This window comes from Carcharhinus amblyrhynchos, unplaced genomic scaffold (genome assembly GCF_965287045.1).
Source record: "Carcharhinus amblyrhynchos unplaced genomic scaffold, sCarAmb.v2.hapA scaffold_69, whole genome shotgun sequence".
Lineage (NCBI taxonomy): Eukaryota > Metazoa > Chordata > Chondrichthyes > Carcharhiniformes > Carcharhinidae > Carcharhinus > Carcharhinus amblyrhynchos.
Genome location: NW_027649809.1, coordinates 690,287 through 710,916, shown reverse-complemented (window position 1 = coordinate 710,916; position 20,630 = coordinate 690,287). Strand labels below are relative to the sequence as shown.

Below are 20,630 nucleotides of genomic sequence, written 5' to 3'. Positions count from 1 at the left end.
TGACCTGAGGCTGTGAATCGAATCCGGGTCCCTGGCACTGTGAGGCTGCAGTGCCAACCACCGTGCCGCCCCTCCACATGTGGGGAACCACATTTAAGAACAATACAGCCACAGGGCACAGTTTTTACAAATTTACAGACACTAACATGAATGGGACAATTCAATTTCTACCCATAAGACGTGCTCAGTGAGAGTGAGAACTTTTGAACTCCATGACCTACATAATGAGGGATCATGGGAAAGTTAGCTTTGAACTCTATTACCTATGTAATTCAAGCTGCTAAGAGACAAGTGGGCGGGAATTTCCCCATTCTACATTCTGCACTGTAGGGATTCGAAATGGCTCTTGGGGCTAATGGGACCAAGAGGTATGGAGGAAAGGGGGAGTCAGGATGTTGAATTTGATGATCAGACAAGGTGGAGCAGGGTCGAATGGCCTACTCTTGCTTCTATTTTCGATGTATTCTTCCATCCCTCTTGGTTTGGGTTTCTGAAATGGCCGCATTAACCTGCGCTGCTATTTTCAGTGATTTACCCGTGTGGATGGAGAAAGAATGGCTGCGACAATAATTTAACTACAATAACGGCAATAGTGGCTTTTAAAATGGCTGTTCTGGCTGAGAGTTAAGCATAGATTAAAACCAGATACAGGTGGTAAAGAAGCTCTGGTCTGGGAGCTGTGACCTGAAGCTTCTTGGATTGGTCAGATCAGGGAAGTTAACTGAGGTAGCATGGCTCCAATTTATGGCTGCTATGTCTGGGACACGTAAAACAAACTAAGATCATGATGACTTTGTTCAAAATTAGTTTCACTGGATGTTCGAGCCACATGATCAGTTTCTGGTAACATAATTGGCTGGATGATAGGGAATCTTCCGGAAGTGAATGGAGAATGGTGGATAAAAGACATGCAACTTCTTTGTTTGGCAGCAATAACGCCAAAAATAACCCAACACAACAAGACCTGTACCCTGAAGGAAACTTCAGAGAAGAAGATGATAGATTTTTTATCGAGGTTATTTCTTGGCCAACGTTTTCCTCAACTCGGTAGTATCTATTTTCAGTTAAATTGTGAAAATTGATGCTCAGTTAAAGCGCAGTAAAGAGTTAATGATTTGCAACTGCTTATGTTTGAATTGGTACTACAGTGTTAAATAAAGAAATAATTGAATGACTGTCCTCGCTTCTCTCATTAAACAGGAATGCTTGGAAGGTGTTTAAATTAAAAGCTGCGTAACAATCTGTCTGCTCCTCAGCCCAATTTAGACGTTCACCTCTTTCACAAAGGGCAAGGTGACTAAACTAATCTCAGGTTCAGCAGTAGAGAGGGTCTTACCTTGGTCGATGCCATTTATGTAGAAGTGCAGAGCGCCGCTGGACTTCCTCATCAATCCGATGTGATCCCCTTCCTGGGAAGCACAAGAAAAACAATGTTCAAGCACACTGCAAGCTCCTCCTTAAAGCCCAGAGGAAGATTTCCCCCCAGCCACCCTCCCGAAGCTGTCAGCCGCTGAGTGGCTTGCCGCACAAGCGTCAGGTACTGGACGGCACGGACAAGTTGGGCCGAAGGGCCTGTTTCCATGCTGTAAATCTCTATGATTCCATGACTCATCACCACACATCCAAGACATCAACCCTTCCTGCAACATGTTCCTTCACCAATCAACTTTCATTTGGGGGACGTGGAAGGAGATGGGGGAAGGGTTGGAAACAATACCAAATTGTAATATGTAACCGAAAACAGGAAAAGCCTCTAGCTGGTGAGTGTCTGTCATAGCAGTTTACAGCATGGAAACAGGCCATTTGGCCCAACTTATCCAAGCCGCCCAGTTTTTAACCACTAAGCTAGTCCCAATTGCCCTCATTTGGCCCTTGTCCCTCTATACCCGTCTTACCCATATAACTATCTAAATGCTTTTTAAAAGACAAAATTGTACCCACCTCTACTACTACCTCTGGCTGCTTGCTCCAGATACTCACCATCCTCTGTGTGAAAAAATTACCCCTCCAGACACTTTTGTATCTCTCCCTCTCACCTTAAAACTATGCCCTCTAGTTTTAGAATCCCCTACCTTTGGGAAAAGATATTGACTATCTAGCTGATTTGTGCCCCTCATTATTTTCTAGATCTCTATAAGATCATCCCTAAGCCTCCTACACTCCAGAGAAAAAAAGTCCCAGTCTATCCAGCCTCTCCTTATAACTTAATCCATCAAACCCTCGTAGCATCCCAGTAAATCTTTCCTGCACTCTTTCCAGTTTAATAATACCCTTTCTATAATAGGGTGACCAGCATTGCGAGCACTTTGATGTCATATTCTTATCCTCTCAGCATCCACACTGTCAACTCCCCTCAGAATCTCACATCTTGTACTAAGATTATCTCTCTTTTTTAAACTCTTGTGTGTGTAGATAGATATACATAAAATGCAGTCTTATGACAGCGAGTCCCACATTCTCAATATCTTTCTGGAGTCATAGAAACTCACAGCACGGAAACAGTCCCTTCCGGCCCAATGTGTCCACGCCATCCCTTTTTAGTAACCACTGAGCTAGTCCCAATTGCCCACGTTTGGCCCATATCCCTCTAAACCCATCTTACCCATGTAACTGAGTGGCATCAGGAACTTCAGTCCATTTAACCTCCAGTGCTGTACCCCACTGTGGAGCGCCCGCCCGCCCGCACAACTCCCGTCCCCGACCTGCACGATCGGCAAAGGCGCACCAGACGATCTACGTGGTTCACCACTTCGATCTCCGACCCAGACAACCGAGGTGCTCATTTCCCTGACTCCATGGGGCAAACTCCCGTCACAGGGGAGGCACAGTGGTGAGCACTGCTGCCTCACAGCACCAGGGACCCGGGTTCAATTCCTGGCTCGGGTCACTGTCTGCGCCTTCTCCCCGTGTCTGCGTGGGTTTCCTCCGGGTGCTCCGGTTTCCTCCCACATTCCACAGATGTGCAGGTTAGGTGAATTGGTCATGCTCAATTGCCCCTTAGTGTCCTGGGATGTGTGGGTTGGTGGGATTACTTGGGTAAATAATGTGGGGTTACAGGAATACGATCTGGGTAGGATTGCTGTTGCAGGCTCAATGGGCTGAATGGCCGCCTTCTGCACTGTAAGGTTTCTGTGTTTCGAACAAACATGCACACACAGCCACAAGGTACAGCACGGAGAAAGGTCACTTGGCCAGATTGTTTTATACATATGCATCTACATACTGAATTAAAAGAATGAGAGATAATCTTACTAAACAATATGAGTTTCTGAGGGGTGTTGACAGTGTGGATGCTGAGAGGATAAGAATGAGACATGGACCATATAAGAAATGATATTTCTGCCTGGGGGTGATAAATGCTGGGGATTCACCTCAAGGACTCCCCGTGGGAGCGAGTCCCCCACTCTCCCCGTGGGAGCGAGTCCCCCACTCTCCCCGTGGGAGCGAGTCCCCCACTCTCCCCGTGGGAGCGAGTCCCCCACTCTCCCCGTGGGAGCGAGTCCCCCACTCTCCCCGTGGGAGCGAGTCCCCCACTCTCCCCGTGGGAGCGAGTCCCCCACTCTCCCCGTGGGAGCGAGTCCCCCACTCTCCCCGTGGGAGCGAGTCCCCCACTCTCCCCGTGGGAGCGAGTCCCCCACTCTCCCCGTGGGAGCGAGTCCCCCACTCTCCCCGTGGGAGCGAGTCCCCCACTCTCCCCGTGGGAGCGAGTCCCCCACTCTCCCCGTGGGAGCGAGTCCCCCACTCTCCCCGTGGGAGCGAGTCCCCCACTCTCCCCGTGGGAGCGAGTCCCCCACTCTCCCCGTGGGAGCGAGTCCCCCACTCTCCCCGTGGGAGCGAGTCCCACATTCTACCCCACTGCCCCCCCCGTGGGAGCGAGTCCCACATTCTCTCCCATCTCCAGGGGAAGAAGTTTCTCCCGGATCCTGCATTATATTTATTAACCTTCTTATCTTGACTAGTCCAGTACTTCCCCTCCCAGCCGTCTCCTTCCATTCTCCCCTTCTGCGTCACCTGTCCTTCTGTCTCCCCCCACCCCTCCACCACTGCAGTGGTGTTGTCACTGGATGAGTAATCCAGAGTGCCAGGGCACTGCTCTGGGGAGGTGGATTCAAGTCCCATCAGGACAGATGGTGATATCTGAATCCAGCTAAGAAAGAAATCTGGATGACCACGAAGCTATCGTCGATTGTCAGAAAAACCCATCTGGTTCACAAACGTCCTTCAGTGAAGGAAATCTGCTGTCCTGACCCGGCCTGACCTACATGTGGCCCCAGAGCCATAGCAATGTGGTTGACTGTTAACTCCTCCACCGTTCTCCCCCCCACCCCATATCTCCAACACCGCAATTCCTCCCGTCTTCCATCAGCACAATTCCCCCTCCCCCCAACACCAGGATTTCCTAACCCCCACCCAAACCAGGATCCCCTCCCCGCTCCATCACCAGGATCCCCCACCTCCGCTCCATCACCAGGATCCCCCACCTCCGCTCCATCTCCGGGATTCTCCCCCCACCCCCCCCAAACAACCTTCATCACCGGAGTTCCTCCTCCCACCTCCACCATCGGGACGCTCCCCCCATCACCATTACCTGTAACTCGTCCAGGCTGAACTCACAGTATTCCCGCCGCGTTCCCTTCCCGTTGGTCAGAATTCCACAGCCGCTCATCATAATCGTCCCTGCGACAGAGACAAGAGTTCAAACGCGGGATCGCAGAATCAATCGCACGCTGTCTGCACTATCTGCCTGATGCTCCTCTAACACTGCGAGGAGGGCGATGGCCTTGTGGTATTATCGTTAGACAATTAATCCAGAAACCCAGCTCTTGATCTGGGGAACCCAGGTTCGAATCCCGTCCATGGCAGATGGTGGAAATTGAATTCAATAAAAATATCTGGAATTAAGAATCTACTGATGACCCATTGTCGGAAAAACCCATCTGGTTCCTTTAGGGAAGGAAATCTGCCGTCCTTACCCCGGTCTGGCCTACATGTGACTCCAGAGCCACAGCAATGTGGTTGACTCTCAACTGCCCTCCGAGGGCAACTAGGATGGGCAATAAATGCTGGCCCTGCCAGCGACGACCACGTCTCACCAATGAATAAAAATACATTGCTATCTCTCTGCGCCATGCCGCTGCCTCTCTGTGCCACGCCACTGCCTCTCTGCGCCTTATATACTGTGTGTACAGACACCACTGTGTCTCTGCTCCGTTGCAACGAGCTCAGGGATTTAAAACATTGAACAGAGCAGTTCTGGACCAAACTCAACTGAACACCTCCAGACATCTTCAGCGATTCCCCCTTTGGGAGTTACACAGAATCCCTACAAGGCCAATTGGCCCATTGAGTCTGCACCCATAACAATCCCACCCAGAACCTATCCTGCAACCCCTACGTATTTATCCTGTTAGTTCCCTGACATGAAGGGGCAATTTAGTATGGCCTATCCACATAACCTACACATCTTTGGACACTGAATGACAATTCAGCATGGTCAATCCACCTAATCTGCACATCTTTGGACACAAAGGGGCAATTTAGCATGGCCAATCCACCTAACCTGCACATCTTTGGAGTATGGGAGGAAACCGAACATGCAGATTCCGCACAGACAGGGACACGAGCCGGGAATCGAACCTGGGTCCCTGGCCCTGTGAGGCAGCAACAGTAACCACTGTGCCTTCCCGAAGGAACAAATATAGGAGCAGGAGTAGGCCATTCAGCCCCTCAAGGCTGCTCGAGGGGCTGAACGGAAAGCTTCAGGTCTCTCTTCTCATCGCGACCCGAGTTTTGGATGACGCCGCGGCTTACAGAGGGTGGCACATCAGAGACTTGCAACACAGGGGTTGCTCCTTACCTGATCGGAGATTGGTCATTGTTGCCGGGTAGTCCAGGTTATTTGGGTTGTGCATCGTGATACCGATCTCGATCGAACCCGACCACTTGTCAACCAACTTGTCGATCCGGATCTGTTTTGGAACGGGGGTGGGGGAAAATGGAGAAATTAATTTTTAAACAGAGAACAAAGTAAAATTTGCCAACACGTTCTGCTTTAAGTTAATCCAATATTTTGACTAAAACATACACGTGAAGAAAAGCGTAGAATAGAATCTGCACAGTGTAGCAGAAGACCGTTCGGCCCATCGAGTCCACACTGACCACAATCCCACCCAGGCCCAATCTCCAAGCATTACCGTAGCTAGTCCCCCAACACTAAGGGTCAGTTTTGTGAGACCAATCCACCTAAACCTGCACATCTTCGGACACATTTGAGTCTGCACCGACAACAATCCCATCCAGGGCCTCTCCCTACAAGGGGCAATTTAGCATGGCTGATCCACCTAAACAGTACATCTCTGCACACTAAGGGACAATTTAGCATGGCCAATCCACCTAACCTGCGCATCTTTGGATACTAAGGGGCAATTTAGCATGGCCAATCCACCTAACCTGCGCATCTTTGGATACTAAGGGGCAATTTAGCATGGCCAATCCACCTAACCTACACATCTTTGGACACTAAGGGGCAATTTAGCATGGCCAATCCACCTAACCTGCACATCTTTGGATACTAACGGGCAATTTAGCATGGCCAATCCACCTAAACAGCACATCTCTGCACACTAAGGGGAAATTTAGCACAGCCAAACCACCTAACTTGCACATCTTTGGACAGTGAAGGACAATTTAGCGTGGCCAATCCACCTAACCTGCACATTTTTGGAATGTGGGATGAAACCCATGCAGACACAGGAAGAATGTGCAGACTCCACACAGACAGTGACCCAAGGTAAGGAATCAAACCCAGGTCCCTGCCACCACGAGGCAGCTGCGCTGACCGCTGGGCCATTTTGGGTCAGCAATGAAGGTGTGTGGGAAGAAGAAGACGACAGGGATTGTAATTGAGGCAGAAGCACCCTGGGCCTGAGCCAACGCCAGGCAGGTGTTCAGAGCTGACCGACCCTCACCTCGAACATCTCGTTGTCCCGCAGCGGCCGGTTGGTCATGACCACGCCGTTGTTGAACTCGTCCAGCGGGCGCCGCCGCTCCGCCGTCTTGTTGTTGTTGCTGAGCTTGATGAGGGTGCCGCACTTCTCGTGGAACAGCAGGGCGTCGTTGGAGGTGACGGAGCAGCTGCCGTCCAGGGGGCTGCCCAGGCTGACGTTCAGCAAGCTGCCGCTGTACGCCGACAGGATGGCGTTGTTCACCACGTCCGACAGCTCCATCCCCATAAACCCTGGGGGAGGGGGATGCGAGAGAGAGAAAGAGAGAGAGAGAAAGAGAAGGGGAGGTGGGGGGGGGGGGGGGAAGAGAGAGAGAGAGAGGTGGTGGGCGAGAAAGTGGGGGAAGAGAGGGAGGGAGAGGGGGGTAGAGAGAGACAATAAGAGAGAGAGAGGTGGAGGAGGGGAGAGAGAGGGGTGGTGGGCGAAGTGGGGGGCAAGAGAGAGAGAGGGAGAGGGTGAGAGAGAGAGAGAGGAAGAGAGGGAGACGTGGTGGGCGGGGGGGGGGACGGGAGGTGGGGAGAGAGGGAGGGAGGTGGGGGAGTGAGGGGGGGAGAGGAGGGTGAGTGAGAGAGAGAGAGAGAGAGAGAGAGAGGAGAAATGAGAGAGAGAGAAATGGAGAGATTATTATTACCCCTGAGCAGTCATTATCATTCTAATCTCGATCTACGCTCAGAGTTGGAGTTTAACGGGACATACTCTGCATTCCTCAAGCGAGGAGTTGTCTCCTTTCACTTTGGGATTGATCTAGCCCATCCTCCTCCCCTCGCCCCCACTGGAATGTATGATCTGACTGAACTGCGCGAGGCCCCACCAGCCTCGATCTCCGTTCTGTAAAAACCACCCAGGATGGTCCGAGGAACAGCCACTCTGCTCCCGATGGTCTTCTCCAGCCTCCAGCCCCCCCTTTCCCAGCAGTGACAGAGGCACACGGACTCCTCCTGAGAATCGGACCGGATCTCCCCGTCAAATCAAACCTCGCCTGCCTAACTCCTCAAGCTAGGGTGGCACAGCGGGTGAGCACTGCTGCCTCGCAGCGTCAGGGACCAGGCTTCGATTCCCGGCATGGGTCACTGTTTGTGTGGAGCCTGCACCTTCTCCCCCCCCTCCCCCGACCCCCGTCTGCGTGGGTTTCCTCCGAATGCTCTGGTTTCCTTCGCTAGTCTGAAAGATGCGCAGGTTTGGTGGATTGGCTGTGCTAAATTCTTCCCAAGCGTCCAGCATAATCAAGGACCCCCACACACCCCGGACATTCTCTCTTCCACCTTCTTCCATCGGGAAAAAGATACAAAAGTCTGAGGTCACGTACCGACCGACACAAGAACAGCTTCTTCCCTGCTGCTGTCAGACTTTTGAATGGATCTACCTCGCATTAAGTTGATCTTTCTCTACACCCTAGCTATGACTGTAACACTACACTCTGCACTCTCTCCTTTCCTCACTATGAACGGTATGCTTTGTCTGTATAGTGCGCAAGAAACAATACTTTTCACTGTATCCCAATACATGTGACAATAATAAATAAAATCAAACCTTTCTCCCCTATGTACTCTATGAATGGTATGCTTTGTCTGTATAGCACGCAAGAAACAATACTTTTCACTGTCTCCGAATACATGTGACAATAATAAATCAAATCAAAGCTAATCCCTGACTCAGCCCAAATTCACCAGGGCCTACTGGCACCCACTGGTTTTCAGGTCTGGAAATCATAGACGCCCTACAGTACAGAAAGAGGCCATTCGGCCCATCGAGCCCACACCGACCACAATCGCATCCAGGTCCTACCCCTACATATTTTACCCACTAATCTCCCAATTACAATAGAAACACACACAAACTGGAAGCAGGAGCAGACCATTCGGCCCTTCAAGCCTGCTCCGTTATTCATTTTGATCATGGCTGGTCATCAAATTCAATATCCTGATTCCCTCGTTTCCCCCCCCCCCAATATCCTTCGATCCCTTTAGCCCCAAGAGCGATATCTAATTTCTTCTTGAAGTCACACAACGTTTTGGCCTCAACTACTTTCTGTGGGAGTGAATTCCACACATACACCACCCTCTGGGTGAAGAAATTCCTCCTCACCTCAGTCTAAAGGGTTTACCCCCTTATCCTCAAACTATGACCCCCCCCCGCCCTAGTTCTGGACTCCTCCCACCATCAAGAACATTCTTTCTGAATCTACCCTGTTAGAATTTTATAAGTTTCTATGAGATCCCCTCTCACTCTTCTAAACTCCAGTGAATATAATCCTAACCGACTTGGTCTCTCATATGACAGACCCAGGAATCAGCCTGGTAAACCTTTGCTGTACTCCCTCTACAGCGAGGACATCCTTCCTCAGATAAGGACAACAAAACTGCACACAATATTCCAGATGTGGCCTCACCAACGCCCTGTACAATTGCAGCAAAACATTCCTATTACTATACTCAAATCCTCTCGCTATGAAGGTGAACTTGTAGTCATGACCTTCTCCGCTTCTGATGTTCTACCGGAACACTGCACTCATTCAAAATAGGCCTTTTTGAGAAGTACTCACCCACAAACTGACGATGTCTGAATCATTTTGCCTCCCTATCTCTCCATAAAACACTCCCCCTCCCTCAAATTTGCTTTCTTTGGCACAGCCACACGTGAATCACTTTGGGATGGGCAGGGGCGGCACGGTGGTTAGCACTGCTGCTTCACAGCGCCAGGGACCCGGGTTCGATTCCCGGCTCGGGGTCACTGTCTCTGTGGAGTCTGCACGTTCTCCCCGTGCCTGCGTGGGTTTCCTCCGGCAGTCCGACGGGGGGTGCCGGCTGTATAGGTCTCCAAAGAGACAGCGGGATATAGGGGCGCTAGGGATTTAAGAAAAAACTATTTCACTCAGAGGGTAGTGGGAATCAGGAATGTGCTGCCTGGGAGGGTAGTGGAGACCAGAAACCTTATAAGCTTCAAAAAAATCTGGATGAGCACTTGAAATGTCAGAACATTCAAAGATATGGGATAAATGCAGGAAAATGGGATTAGCGTGACTTTAGTGGTAGTTACTGTGGGTGTGGACTCAATGGGCCAAAGAGCCTGTTCTGCAACGCATGACTATATGTAGAATCCATGTCTTAGAATCATAAAATCCCTACTGTGCAAAAGGAGGCCACTCTGCCCATCCAGTCTGCACTGACCAGAATCCCACCCAGGCCCTATTCCCACAACCCCATATATTTGCCTTGCTACCAAACTTTAACGTGGTGTTGCGAGACATCTTACTGTGCAGTGATTCAAGAAGGCAGCTCACCACCACCTTCTCAAGGGCAACTAAGGATGGGCAATATATGCTGGCTTAGCCAGCAGTGCCTATGTCCCACGAATGAATTTTTTAAAAAGTGCACTTGGAAGTGGTTTAGCAGAAAAGACTGTTAATTCTTTTTTCTTTGTTTTTTTTAAGAGGGATACGGACTGAGTAAGGGCAGAAGTTTTTTTTTAGTTTAGTTAGGAAATTGTGGTCAGCACAGGCTTAGAGGGCCGAAGGGCCTGTACCTGTGCTGCACTGTTCTTTGTTCAGCATTGGGAGACGAGTGTTTCTGACTCACAACAATTCCACATCCCACTGGAGAAGGAGGATTCTAGGAAGGGGGGTAAATCAGCCATGATTAACCTTGAAAGCCAAGGGTAGTATTAAACTGAAAGAGAAACATACTGTGTGGCAAAGATAATGGTGGAAAGCCAGAGGATTGGGAAAGTGTAAAAGAACAACAAATGATGACCAAAAATAAAGCATAAAGAGGATAAACAATGATGGTCAACTAGCAAATGTTATAAAAAGAGAGCAAGATGTTCTTCAAATATCTAAAAAGGAAGAGAGGGGCCAAAGTAAACATAGGCCCCTTTGAGAATGAGCTTGGGGAAATACTAATGGGGAACCAGGAAATGGCAGGAGTTAGGTAAATATTTCATTCAGCCTTCACGGTAGAAGACACTAATAATGAGTGATGATACGTGAGAACCTAGGGTTGGCGAGAGGCCAGGGTGGGTACGCAAGGGACCAGGGCCTAGGTGAGGGGTATTGGTTAGTGGGCAAGGGGTCTTGGTGAGTGTGTGATGCGTATCGGTGGAAGGACATTGGTGTCCTTGGAGGCGGCACAGTGGTTACCACTGCTGCCTCACAGCGCCAGGGGCCCGGGTTCGATTCCTGGCCTCGGGTCACTGTCTGTGTGGAGTTTGCATGTTCTTCCCCCGTGTCTGCGTGGGTTTCCTCCCACAGTCCAAAGACGTGTGGGTTAGGTTGATTGGCCATGATAAATTGATCCTTGTGTGAAGGGCTTAGCAGGGTAAATGTGTGGGGTTACAGGAATGGGGCCTGGATGGGATTGTGGTTGCTGTAAACTCGATGGACCGAATGGCCTTCTTCAGCACTTGTAGGGATTCTATGAATGTGAATCATTACCTTCCTCAGTGTTGCTGGTAGTGGCTGTGGTAATTCTGCCAGTTTCTTCCCTCCGAGGGACGCTGTCACAGGCCAGCACCGTGACCTGAGTGCACTTGCCGTACAGGTCCACCACGCCCCACACCTGCGAGGGCAGCCCCGAGGCAGCTACACCACAGTCCCGCCCGTTCACCCAGAGGTGGAGCTCGCCCCCGGCTGTCCGCTGGATGCCCACTTTGTCGCCCTCGCTCAGCTGGTCCAGGTCTTGTCCGTATTCCTCCAGCACGGAACGGCCGTCCCTCAGCACCGAGCAGCCGGAAATGATCCACGAGCCACCCTTCAGCCCTGTGGCACTGCTGGGGAAGTCCAAGGTATTGGGATCCAAGGCCGTCACCCCAATCTCAATCGAACCGCTCCAGGAATTAACCTGTCCAGCAAAAAAAAACACAGAAGCAATCAGATACCTTGATACAAACACAATTCCCTTTATTAATGCTCAACCGTATAACATGGCTTCATCAAGGGCAAGTCATATCTGATCGAATTACTGAAGCTCTTTGACAAAGCAACACAGGCAGTAGATGAGGGGAGTGCTGTAAATGTTGTCCATTTGGACTTCTGGAAAGCACCAACAGGGGACAAGCAGAAATGGTCGCGAGCTTCAGCTTTCTTGGTGTCCAGATCACCAACAATCTGTCCTGGATCCTCCCCATGCCGACACTATAGTTAAGAAAGCCCACCAACGCCTCTATTTTCTCAGAAGACGAAGGAAATTTGGCATGTCAGCTACGACTCTCACCAATTTTTACAGATGCCCAATAGAAAGTATTCTTTCTGGTTGTATCACAGCTTGGTATGGGCTCCTGCTCTGTCCAAGACCGCAAGGAACTACAAAAGGTTGTGAATATAGCCCAATCCATCACGCAAACCAGCCTCCCATCCATTGACTCTGTCTACACTTCCCGCTGCCTCGGTAAAAGCAGCCAGCATAATTAAGGACTCCACACACCCAGGGCATTCTCTCTTCCACCTTCTTCCATCGGGGAAAACGATACGAAAGTACCAACCGACTCAAGAAGAGCTTCTTCCCTGCTTTCATCAGATTTATTGAATGGGCCTACCTCACACTAAGTTGATCTTTCTCTACACCTGAGCTATGACTGTAACACTCATTCTGCACTCTCTCCTTTCCTCCTCTAATGAATGATATGCTTTGTCTGTAATAGCACGCAAGAAACAATACTGTTCACTGTATCCCAACATGTTAATAATAAATCAAATCCTTCTCCTCTATGTACTCTATGAACGGTATGCTTTGTCAGTTATAGCATGCAAGAAACAATATCGTTCACTGTAACCCAATACAAGTGACAATAATAAATCAAATGAAAAAAGCATTTGATATGGTGTCTCGTGACAGGTTGGTGAGCAAATTAGAAAAGTTTGGGATTGATGGGCAGCATGGATTTGAGGTTAGCTAAGAGATAGGAAACAGAGGGGAGGTAGAGATGGGCATTTCACAGACTGGGGATAGTTCAAAGAGGACGCCACCAGGGATAAGTGCCGCCTTTTCTGATTTATGTCTACGGTTGAGAGAAGGGTGCTGAGGACAAAATCTCTAAATTTGCAGATGATGAACGACTTGAGAGTGACTTGGATAAGTTGGCCAAGTGGGCAGACACCTGGCAGACAGATTTCAATGCAGCAATGTTGCCTGGTATGGAGGGCTACGAGGAGAAACTTGGTTTGTTCTCACTGGACTTTGAGGGGGCAATCTGATAGAAGTCCACAAGATTATGAGGAGCGTGGACAAAGTGGATCGTCAAAAGCTTCTTTCCCAGAGTGGAAGAGTCAATGAGTAGAGGGGACAGGTTTAAGGTGTAAGGGGCAAGGTTTAAAGGAGATATATGAGGTAAGTTTTTATTTTACATAGAGGGTGGTGGGTGCCTGGAACTTTGTGCTGCAGGGGTGGGGGGAGGAACTGGAATCAGATACGATAGCAGGGACAAATACGCAAATAGGATGGGAATAGAGGGATATGGTCCCCGGAAGGGTAGGGGGTTTTAGCTCAGACGGACAGCATGGTCGATGCAGGCCTGGAAGGCCGAAGGGCCTGTTCCTGTGCTGTAATTTTCCTTGTTCTTTGAAACGTGAGGTGAGGTAATGCACTTTGGTGGAAGGAACATGGGGAGACACTCCAGACTCAATGATACAACTCTGAGGGGACTGCAGGAACAGAAGGACCTCAGGGGTTTAAGAGCATCACTCTCTAAAGGTTGGCCAGGCAAGGTGAAACAGTTATTAAGAAGAATTCCGGAGTTTATAAATAGAGGCAGACTGTTTAAAAGCAAGACAGTGATGCTACACCTCTACACATCGTCAGCCAGGCCACATGTGGAGTATTGTGTTCAGTGCTAGGCTTCTTATTGAAAGCATGATGTCATTGCCTTCAAGAGAAAGAGACAGAGAGAGAGACTGCAAAGCAGACTCACTAGGATGGTAGCAGGCATGAGGAATTTTGGATACAGGGAAAGATTGAAGAAATGGGGCTTATCCCCTTTGGAACAAAGAGGATTAAGAGGTCCGACACTGTCTAACACTGGGGTATAGTACAGGTGGGGACAGGTCTGCCGTGGTATAACACTGGGGTACAGTACTGGTGGGGACGGGTCTGTCGCTGTATAACACTGGGGTACAGTACTGGTGGGGACAGGTCTGTCGCTGTATAACACTGGGGTACAGTACTGGTGGGGACAGGACTGTCGCTGTATAACACTGGGGTACAGGGGGACGGGTCTGTCACTGTATAACACTGGGGTATAGTACTGGTGGGGACAGGTCTGTCGCTGTATAACACTGGGGTACAGTACTGGCGGGGACGGGTCTGTCACTGTATAACACTGGGGTACAGTACTGGTGTGGAAGTGTCTGTCACTGTATAACACTGGGGTACAGTACTGGTGGGGATGGGTCTGTCACTGTATAACACTGGGGTATAGTACTGGTGGGGACAGGTCTGTCGCTGTATAACACTGGGGTACAGTACTGGTGGGGACAGGACTGTCGCTGTATAACACTGGGGTACAGGGGGACGGGTCTGTCACTGTATAACACTGGGGTATAGTACTGGTGGGGACAGGTCTGTCGCTGTATAACACTGGGGTACAGTACTGGCGGGGACGGGTCTGTCACTGTATAACACTGGGGTACAGTACTGGTGTGGAAGTGTCTGTCACTGTATAACACTGGGGTACAGTACTGGTGGGGACGGGTCTGTCACTGTATAACACTGGGGTATAGTACTGGTGGGGACAGGTCTGTCGCTGTATAACACTGGGGTACAGTACTGGTGGGGACGGACGGGTCTGTCACTGTATAACACTGGGGTACAGTACTGGCGGGGGCAGGTCTGTCGCTGTATAACACTGGGGTACAGTACTGGTGGGGATGGGTCTGTCACTGTATAACACTGGGGTACAGTACTGGTGGGGACGGGTCTGTCACTGTATAACACTGGGGTACAGTACTGGTGGGGACGGGTCTGTCGCTGTATAACACTGGGGTACAGTACTGGTGGGGACAGGTCTGTCGCTGTATAACACTGGGGTACAGTACTGGTGGGGACGTGTCTGTCGCTGTATAACACTGGGGTACAGTACTGGTGGGGACGTGTCTGTCGCTGTATAACACTGGGGTACAGTACTGGTGGGGACGTGTCTGTCGCTGTATAACACTGGGGTACAGTACTGGGAGGACAGGTCTATCCCATGCTGTGTCTGTCCTGGGAGTGTTTGATACAGACAGTGCAGAGGTCGCTTTAATCTGTATCTAACTCCATGCTGCCCCTGTCCTGGGAGCGTTATATAGAAACTAGGAGCAGGAGCAGACCATTCGGCCCTTCGAGCCTGCTCCGTTATTCATTTCGATCAGGGCTGATCATCCGATTCAATATCCCGATTCCCCCCTTTCCCCCCATATCCCTTGATCCCTTTCGCCCCAAGATCTGTATCTAATTTCTTCTCGAAATCACACAACGTTTTGGCCTCAACTACTTTCTGTGGGAGTGAATTCCACACATTCACCACCCTCTGGGTGAAGAAATTTCTCCTCACCTCAGTCCTAAAAGGTTTACCCCTTATCCTCAAACCATGACCCCCGAGTTCTGGACGCCCCCCCCACCATCGGGAACATTCTTTCTGAATCTACACTGTCTAACCCTGTTAGAATTTTAAGTTTTATCAGATCCCCTCTCTTCTAAACTCCAGTGAATATAATCCTAACTGACTTGGTCTCTCCTCATATGACAGACCCAGGAATCAGCCTGGTAAACCTTGGCTGTACTCCCTCTGTAGCAAGGACATCCTTCCTCAGATAAGGACACCAAAACTGCACACAATACTCCAGATGTGGCCTCACCAACGCCCTGTACAATTGCAGCAAAACATCCTTATCCCGATACTCAAATCCTCTCGCTATGAAGGCCAACACACCATTTGCCTCCTTTACTGCCTGCTGTACCTGCGTGCTTACTTTCAGCGACTGATGATCGAGGACTCCAAGGTCTCATTCACACCCATTAAAATAATAATCTGTCTTCCTGTTATTGCTAGCATTGCTACCTGTTGTGATGTTTGGAGTCCCTATCTCCCCAAGGATGGAAGCATCCTTGAGGCCAGGTGGTAGATCACTAACAAAGCGGTGGGGGTGGGCCAGGAAGCTGAAACATTGCCTTGGTTTCTCTGTCTACCGTTGCTGCCCAACCTGCTGAGACTTTCCAGAACCTTCTACTCCCATCTCAGTCCCATTTCATATTTCCAGTCTTTTCTCCTCCCCACCCCCCACCACCCCAAGGGACCCTCTGTTGTAGGGGCACCAGCAAAGGGAGGGAAGCCCACTCTCAATATTTCATGCAATCGATAACTGCTGGATTTTTAGACGTTCAAGTTTATCTATTATTGTCACAAGTAAGGCTTACATCAACACCGCAATGAAGTTACTGTGAAAATGCCCCAGTCACCACACTCCGGCACCTGTTCGGGTAACACTGCGGGTGAATTTAGCACGGCCAATGCACCCCTAACCAGCACGTCTTTTGAACTGTGGGAAGAAACTGGAGGAAACCCATGCAGACTCCACACAGACAGTGACCCAGCAGACCCAGATGGGGACAATCTCCAGCCATTTAATGCACATTGCAATTTTTTGATTTGATTTATTGTTAAATGTGTTGGGATGCAGTGAGAAGTATTATTTCTTGCGCATTGTACAGACAAAGCACACCATATGTGGGTGGCACAGTCAGTTAGCACTGCTACCTCACAGCGCCAGGCACCTGGGTTCAATTCCCAGCTTGGCTCACTTTCTGTGTGAAATCTCACGTTCTTCCCCATGTCTGTGCGGGTTACCACCCACAGTCCAAAGATGTGCAGGTTAGGATGCACTGGTGTGCTAATCTGCCCCTTAGCGGCCAAAGACGTGAAGGTTAGGTGGATTGACCATGCCAAGTTGCCCCTCAGTGCCCAAAGATGTGCGGGTTAGGTGGACTGGCCATGCTAAATTACCCCTTAGGATCCAAAGATGCGCAGGTTAGGTGGATTGGCCATGCTTGATTGCCCCTTAGTGTCAGACTAGTGAGGGTAAATTCATGGGGTTACAGCAATAAGTGGGACTGTTGTTGGCACAGACTCAATGGGCCAAATGGCCTACATCTGCACTGCAGACATTCCCTGATTCTATGACCATCGACAATGATTTCATGGTCATCCGTTGATAAGTAGATGCAGGGGAAAAGATTGAGCCTGGGGGGAGGAGGGGGGAGTGTGAATATAGACAATGGGAAGGATTGGGGTGTGGGGGGACTGTAAATATAAACAGGGGAAAGGATTGGGGTGGGGAGGGAAGAGTGTAAAGATAAACAGGGGAAAGGATTGGGGTGGGGGGGGGGAGTGTAAATATAAACAGGGGAAAGGATCGGGGTGTGGGGGGGGGGGGGGGGAGTGTAAATATAAACAGGAGAAAGGATTGGGGTGTGGGGGGGGAGTGTAAATATAAACAGGGGAAAGGATCGGGGTGCGGGGGGGGGAGTGTAAATATAAACAGGGGAAAGGATTGGGGTGCGGGGGGGGGAGTGTAAATATAAACAGGGGAAAGGATTGGGGTGTGGGGGGGGTTTAAATATAAACAGGGGAAAGGATTGGGGTGGGGAGGGGAATGTAAATATAAACAGGGGAAAGGATCGGGGTGCAGGGGGAGTGTAAATATAAACAGGGGAAAGGATTGGGGTGCGGGGGGAGTGTAAATATAAACAGGGGAAAGGATCGGGGTGCAGGGGGAGTGTAAATATAAACAGGGGAAAGGATTGGGGTGGGGAGGGGGGAGTGTAAATATAAACAGGGGAAGTATTGGGGTGGGGAGGGGAATGTAAATATAAACAGGGGAAAGGATTGGGGTGGGGGGGAGCGTAAATATAAACAGGGGAAAGGATTGGGGTGGGGGGGGAGTGTAAATATAAACAGGAGAAAGGATTGGGGTGTGGGGGGGGGAGTGTAAATATAAACAGGAGAAAGGATTGGGGTGTGGGGGGGAGTGTAAATATAAACAGGAGAAAGGATTGGGGTGCGGGGGGAGTGTAAATATAAACAGGAGAAAGGATCGGGGTGCGGGGGGAGTGTAAATATAAACAGGGGAAAGGATTGGGGTGGGGGGGGGAGTGTAAATATAAACAGGGGAAGTATTGGGGTGGGAGGGGAGTGTAAAGATAAACAGGGGAAAGGATTGGGTTATGGAGCATGTAATAGAAACATTTCCCAAGAGTGCAGAAAGGGCACTGAGCCTATCAAGTCTGCATCAACCACAATCTCACTCAGGCCCTATCCTGTAATCTCAAGTATTTATCTTGGCAAGGCCCCCTGACACAAAGGAGCAATTTAGCATGGCCAATCCACCTAACATCTACACATCTTTGGGCACTAAGGAGCAATTTAGCATGGCCAATCCACCTAATCTACACATCTTTGGGCACTAAGGGGCAATTTAGCATGGCCAATCCACCTAATGTACGCATCTTTGGGCACTAAGGGGCAATTTAGCATGGCCAAACCACTTAACGTACATATCATTTGAACTGTGGGAGGAAACCGGAGCGGAAACCCACACAGACACCGGGGAGGGGGTTGCACCCAATATGAACAGTATGCTTTGTCTGTAAGGTACGTAGATTTATTATTGCCACACATTATGACATCCAGCTTCGAGACGATGATCTCTATTTATAAATAATCTCGGTCTGTTCTTCAAACAATACTCTTTGATTTGATTTATTATTGCTACATGTATTGGGATACAGTGAAAAGTATTGTTTCTTGCACACTATATGAACAGTATGCTTTGTCTGTAGAGTACATAAATTTCTTATTGCCACAAGTATTGGGACATCCTGCACCCAGATGGCAGTCTCTCTTTGTAAGTACCCTCGGTCTGTTCTTCAAACAATACTCACTTATTTGATCTGATTTATTATTGTCACATGTATTGAGATACAGTGAAAAGTATTGTTTCTTGCGCACTATATAGACAACATACCGTTCATAGGGCAGAAGGATTTGTTATTGTCACATGTATTGGGATACATGAAAAGTATTGTTTCTTGTGTGCTATACAAGAAAAGCATACTGTTCATAAAGTACAAAGTGGAGAAAGATTTGATTTGATTTATTATTGTCACATGTATTGGGATACGGTGAAAAGTATTGTTTCTTGCACACTACATAAACAAAACATACCGTTCATTGAGTACATAGGGAAGAAGGATTTGATTTGATTTATTATTGTCACATGTATTGGGATAGTGAAAAGTATTGTTTCTTGCGCGCTATACAAAGCATACCGTTCATAGAGTACATAGGGAAGAAGGATTTGATTTATTATTGTCACATGCATTGGGATACTGAAAAGTATTGTTTCTTGCGCGCTATACAAAGCATACCGTTCATAGAGTACATGGGGAGAAGGATTTGATTTATTATTGTCACATGTATTGGGGACACAGTGAAAGTATTGTTTCTTGCGCGCTATACAGACAATGCATACCATTCATAGAGAAGGAAAGGAGGGTGCAAGAATATAGTCTCACAGTCAGTCATTGGTAGGGTGTAGAGAAGAGAAAGATGAATTTAATACCTGACAGATGTTATAACATTGTGGGGGAATGTTTGGTGATGATCTTTATTCATAAGACAAGCCCTGATTTTTAGCCACCAGCCCTGCTCCGCCCCCCCCATGGCTGCTGGGGGGGAGGGGGGGGGGGGGGAGGTAAGAGGAGGCTGCAGGCTTGCAGAGGCAGGACTAGGCCTCAATCCCCGGTCTTTCCTGGCGGGTTAAAGAGGGGGAAAGGGGGCGGGGGGGTCGGGTGAAATCTCTCACTCACCTTCCTGTCGATCCGCACCTGGAAGAGCTGCCCGTCGCCCAGCGGCTGCCGGCTCATGGCCAGCCCGTGGTTGAACTCCTCGGTGGGCTTGTTGCGCTTGGCCGTGCGGTTGCCGTTCAGCAGGGCCACCAGCTTGCCGGTCCGCAGGTGGAACTCGGCCGCCGCCGCCATCCTGCCCTGATGAGCAGCCCCGGGGGTCCGACCCGACCGCCGCCGCCGCCGCCGCCCCTTCGCGACACTCCCCTTCTTTCCTCCCCCCCTCCTTCCCACAGCCAAGCGCCCGCTACTTTGCGACCATCGCTTTCCACTTTACGGCTGCGGGGCGAGTTGCCGCTTGACGGCTGCGGGGCAGAGCGCTCTGACGTCACCCACACCCTCCATCACCGCTCTTACGTCACCCACTTCCCCATCGCCGCTCTTACGTCACCCACTCCCCCCTCCATCACCGCTCTTACGTCACCCACCCCGCCATCACCGCTCTTACGTCACCCACTCCCCCCTCCATCGCCGCTCTTACGTCACCCACTCCCCCTCCATCGCCGCTCTTACGTCACCCACTCCCCCCTCCATCACCGCTCTTACGTCAGCCTTCCACTTGCGTCAACAAGACAAGGTGGTCGTGCGGCACCTTGTGCTTTTGCAGCCGTTTTGGCTTTTACGGCTTGCGGGGCGAGTTGCTGCTTGACGGCTGCGGGGCAGGTCGCTCTCACCTCAGCCTTCCACCCCCATCAACAGACAAGGTTGTCGTGCGACACCCTGTGATTTTGCGGCCGTTTCACTTTACGGCTGCGGG

At 50.0% G+C, this 20,630-nt stretch overlaps 1 protein-coding gene across 5 annotated transcripts in view; it reads right to left on the bottom strand.

Moving 5' to 3' along the window:
* The window catches only part of neurl4 (neuralized E3 ubiquitin protein ligase 4), an 86,247-nt gene extending 66,207 nt beyond the window's left edge, over positions 1-20,040 (bottom strand). For all 5 annotated transcript variants that reach the window (XM_080182590.1, XM_080182591.1, XM_080182593.1 and 2 more), the window contains exons 1-6: positions 19,838-20,040; positions 11,434-11,839; positions 6,969-7,237; positions 5,858-5,969; positions 4,589-4,677; positions 1,337-1,409 (exon numbers count right to left, since the gene is read on the bottom strand). In XM_080182590.1, the coding sequence (XP_080038716.1) occupies positions 1,337-1,409; positions 4,589-4,677; positions 5,858-5,969; positions 6,969-7,237; positions 11,434-11,839; positions 19,838-20,008 (1,120 nt within the window). In that variant the 5' untranslated portion in view covers positions 20,009-20,040. The remainder of the gene's footprint in view (positions 1-1,336; positions 1,410-4,588; positions 4,678-5,857; positions 5,970-6,968; positions 7,238-11,433; positions 11,840-19,837) is intronic.
* Between the last annotated feature and the right edge of the window lie 590 nt (positions 20,041-20,630).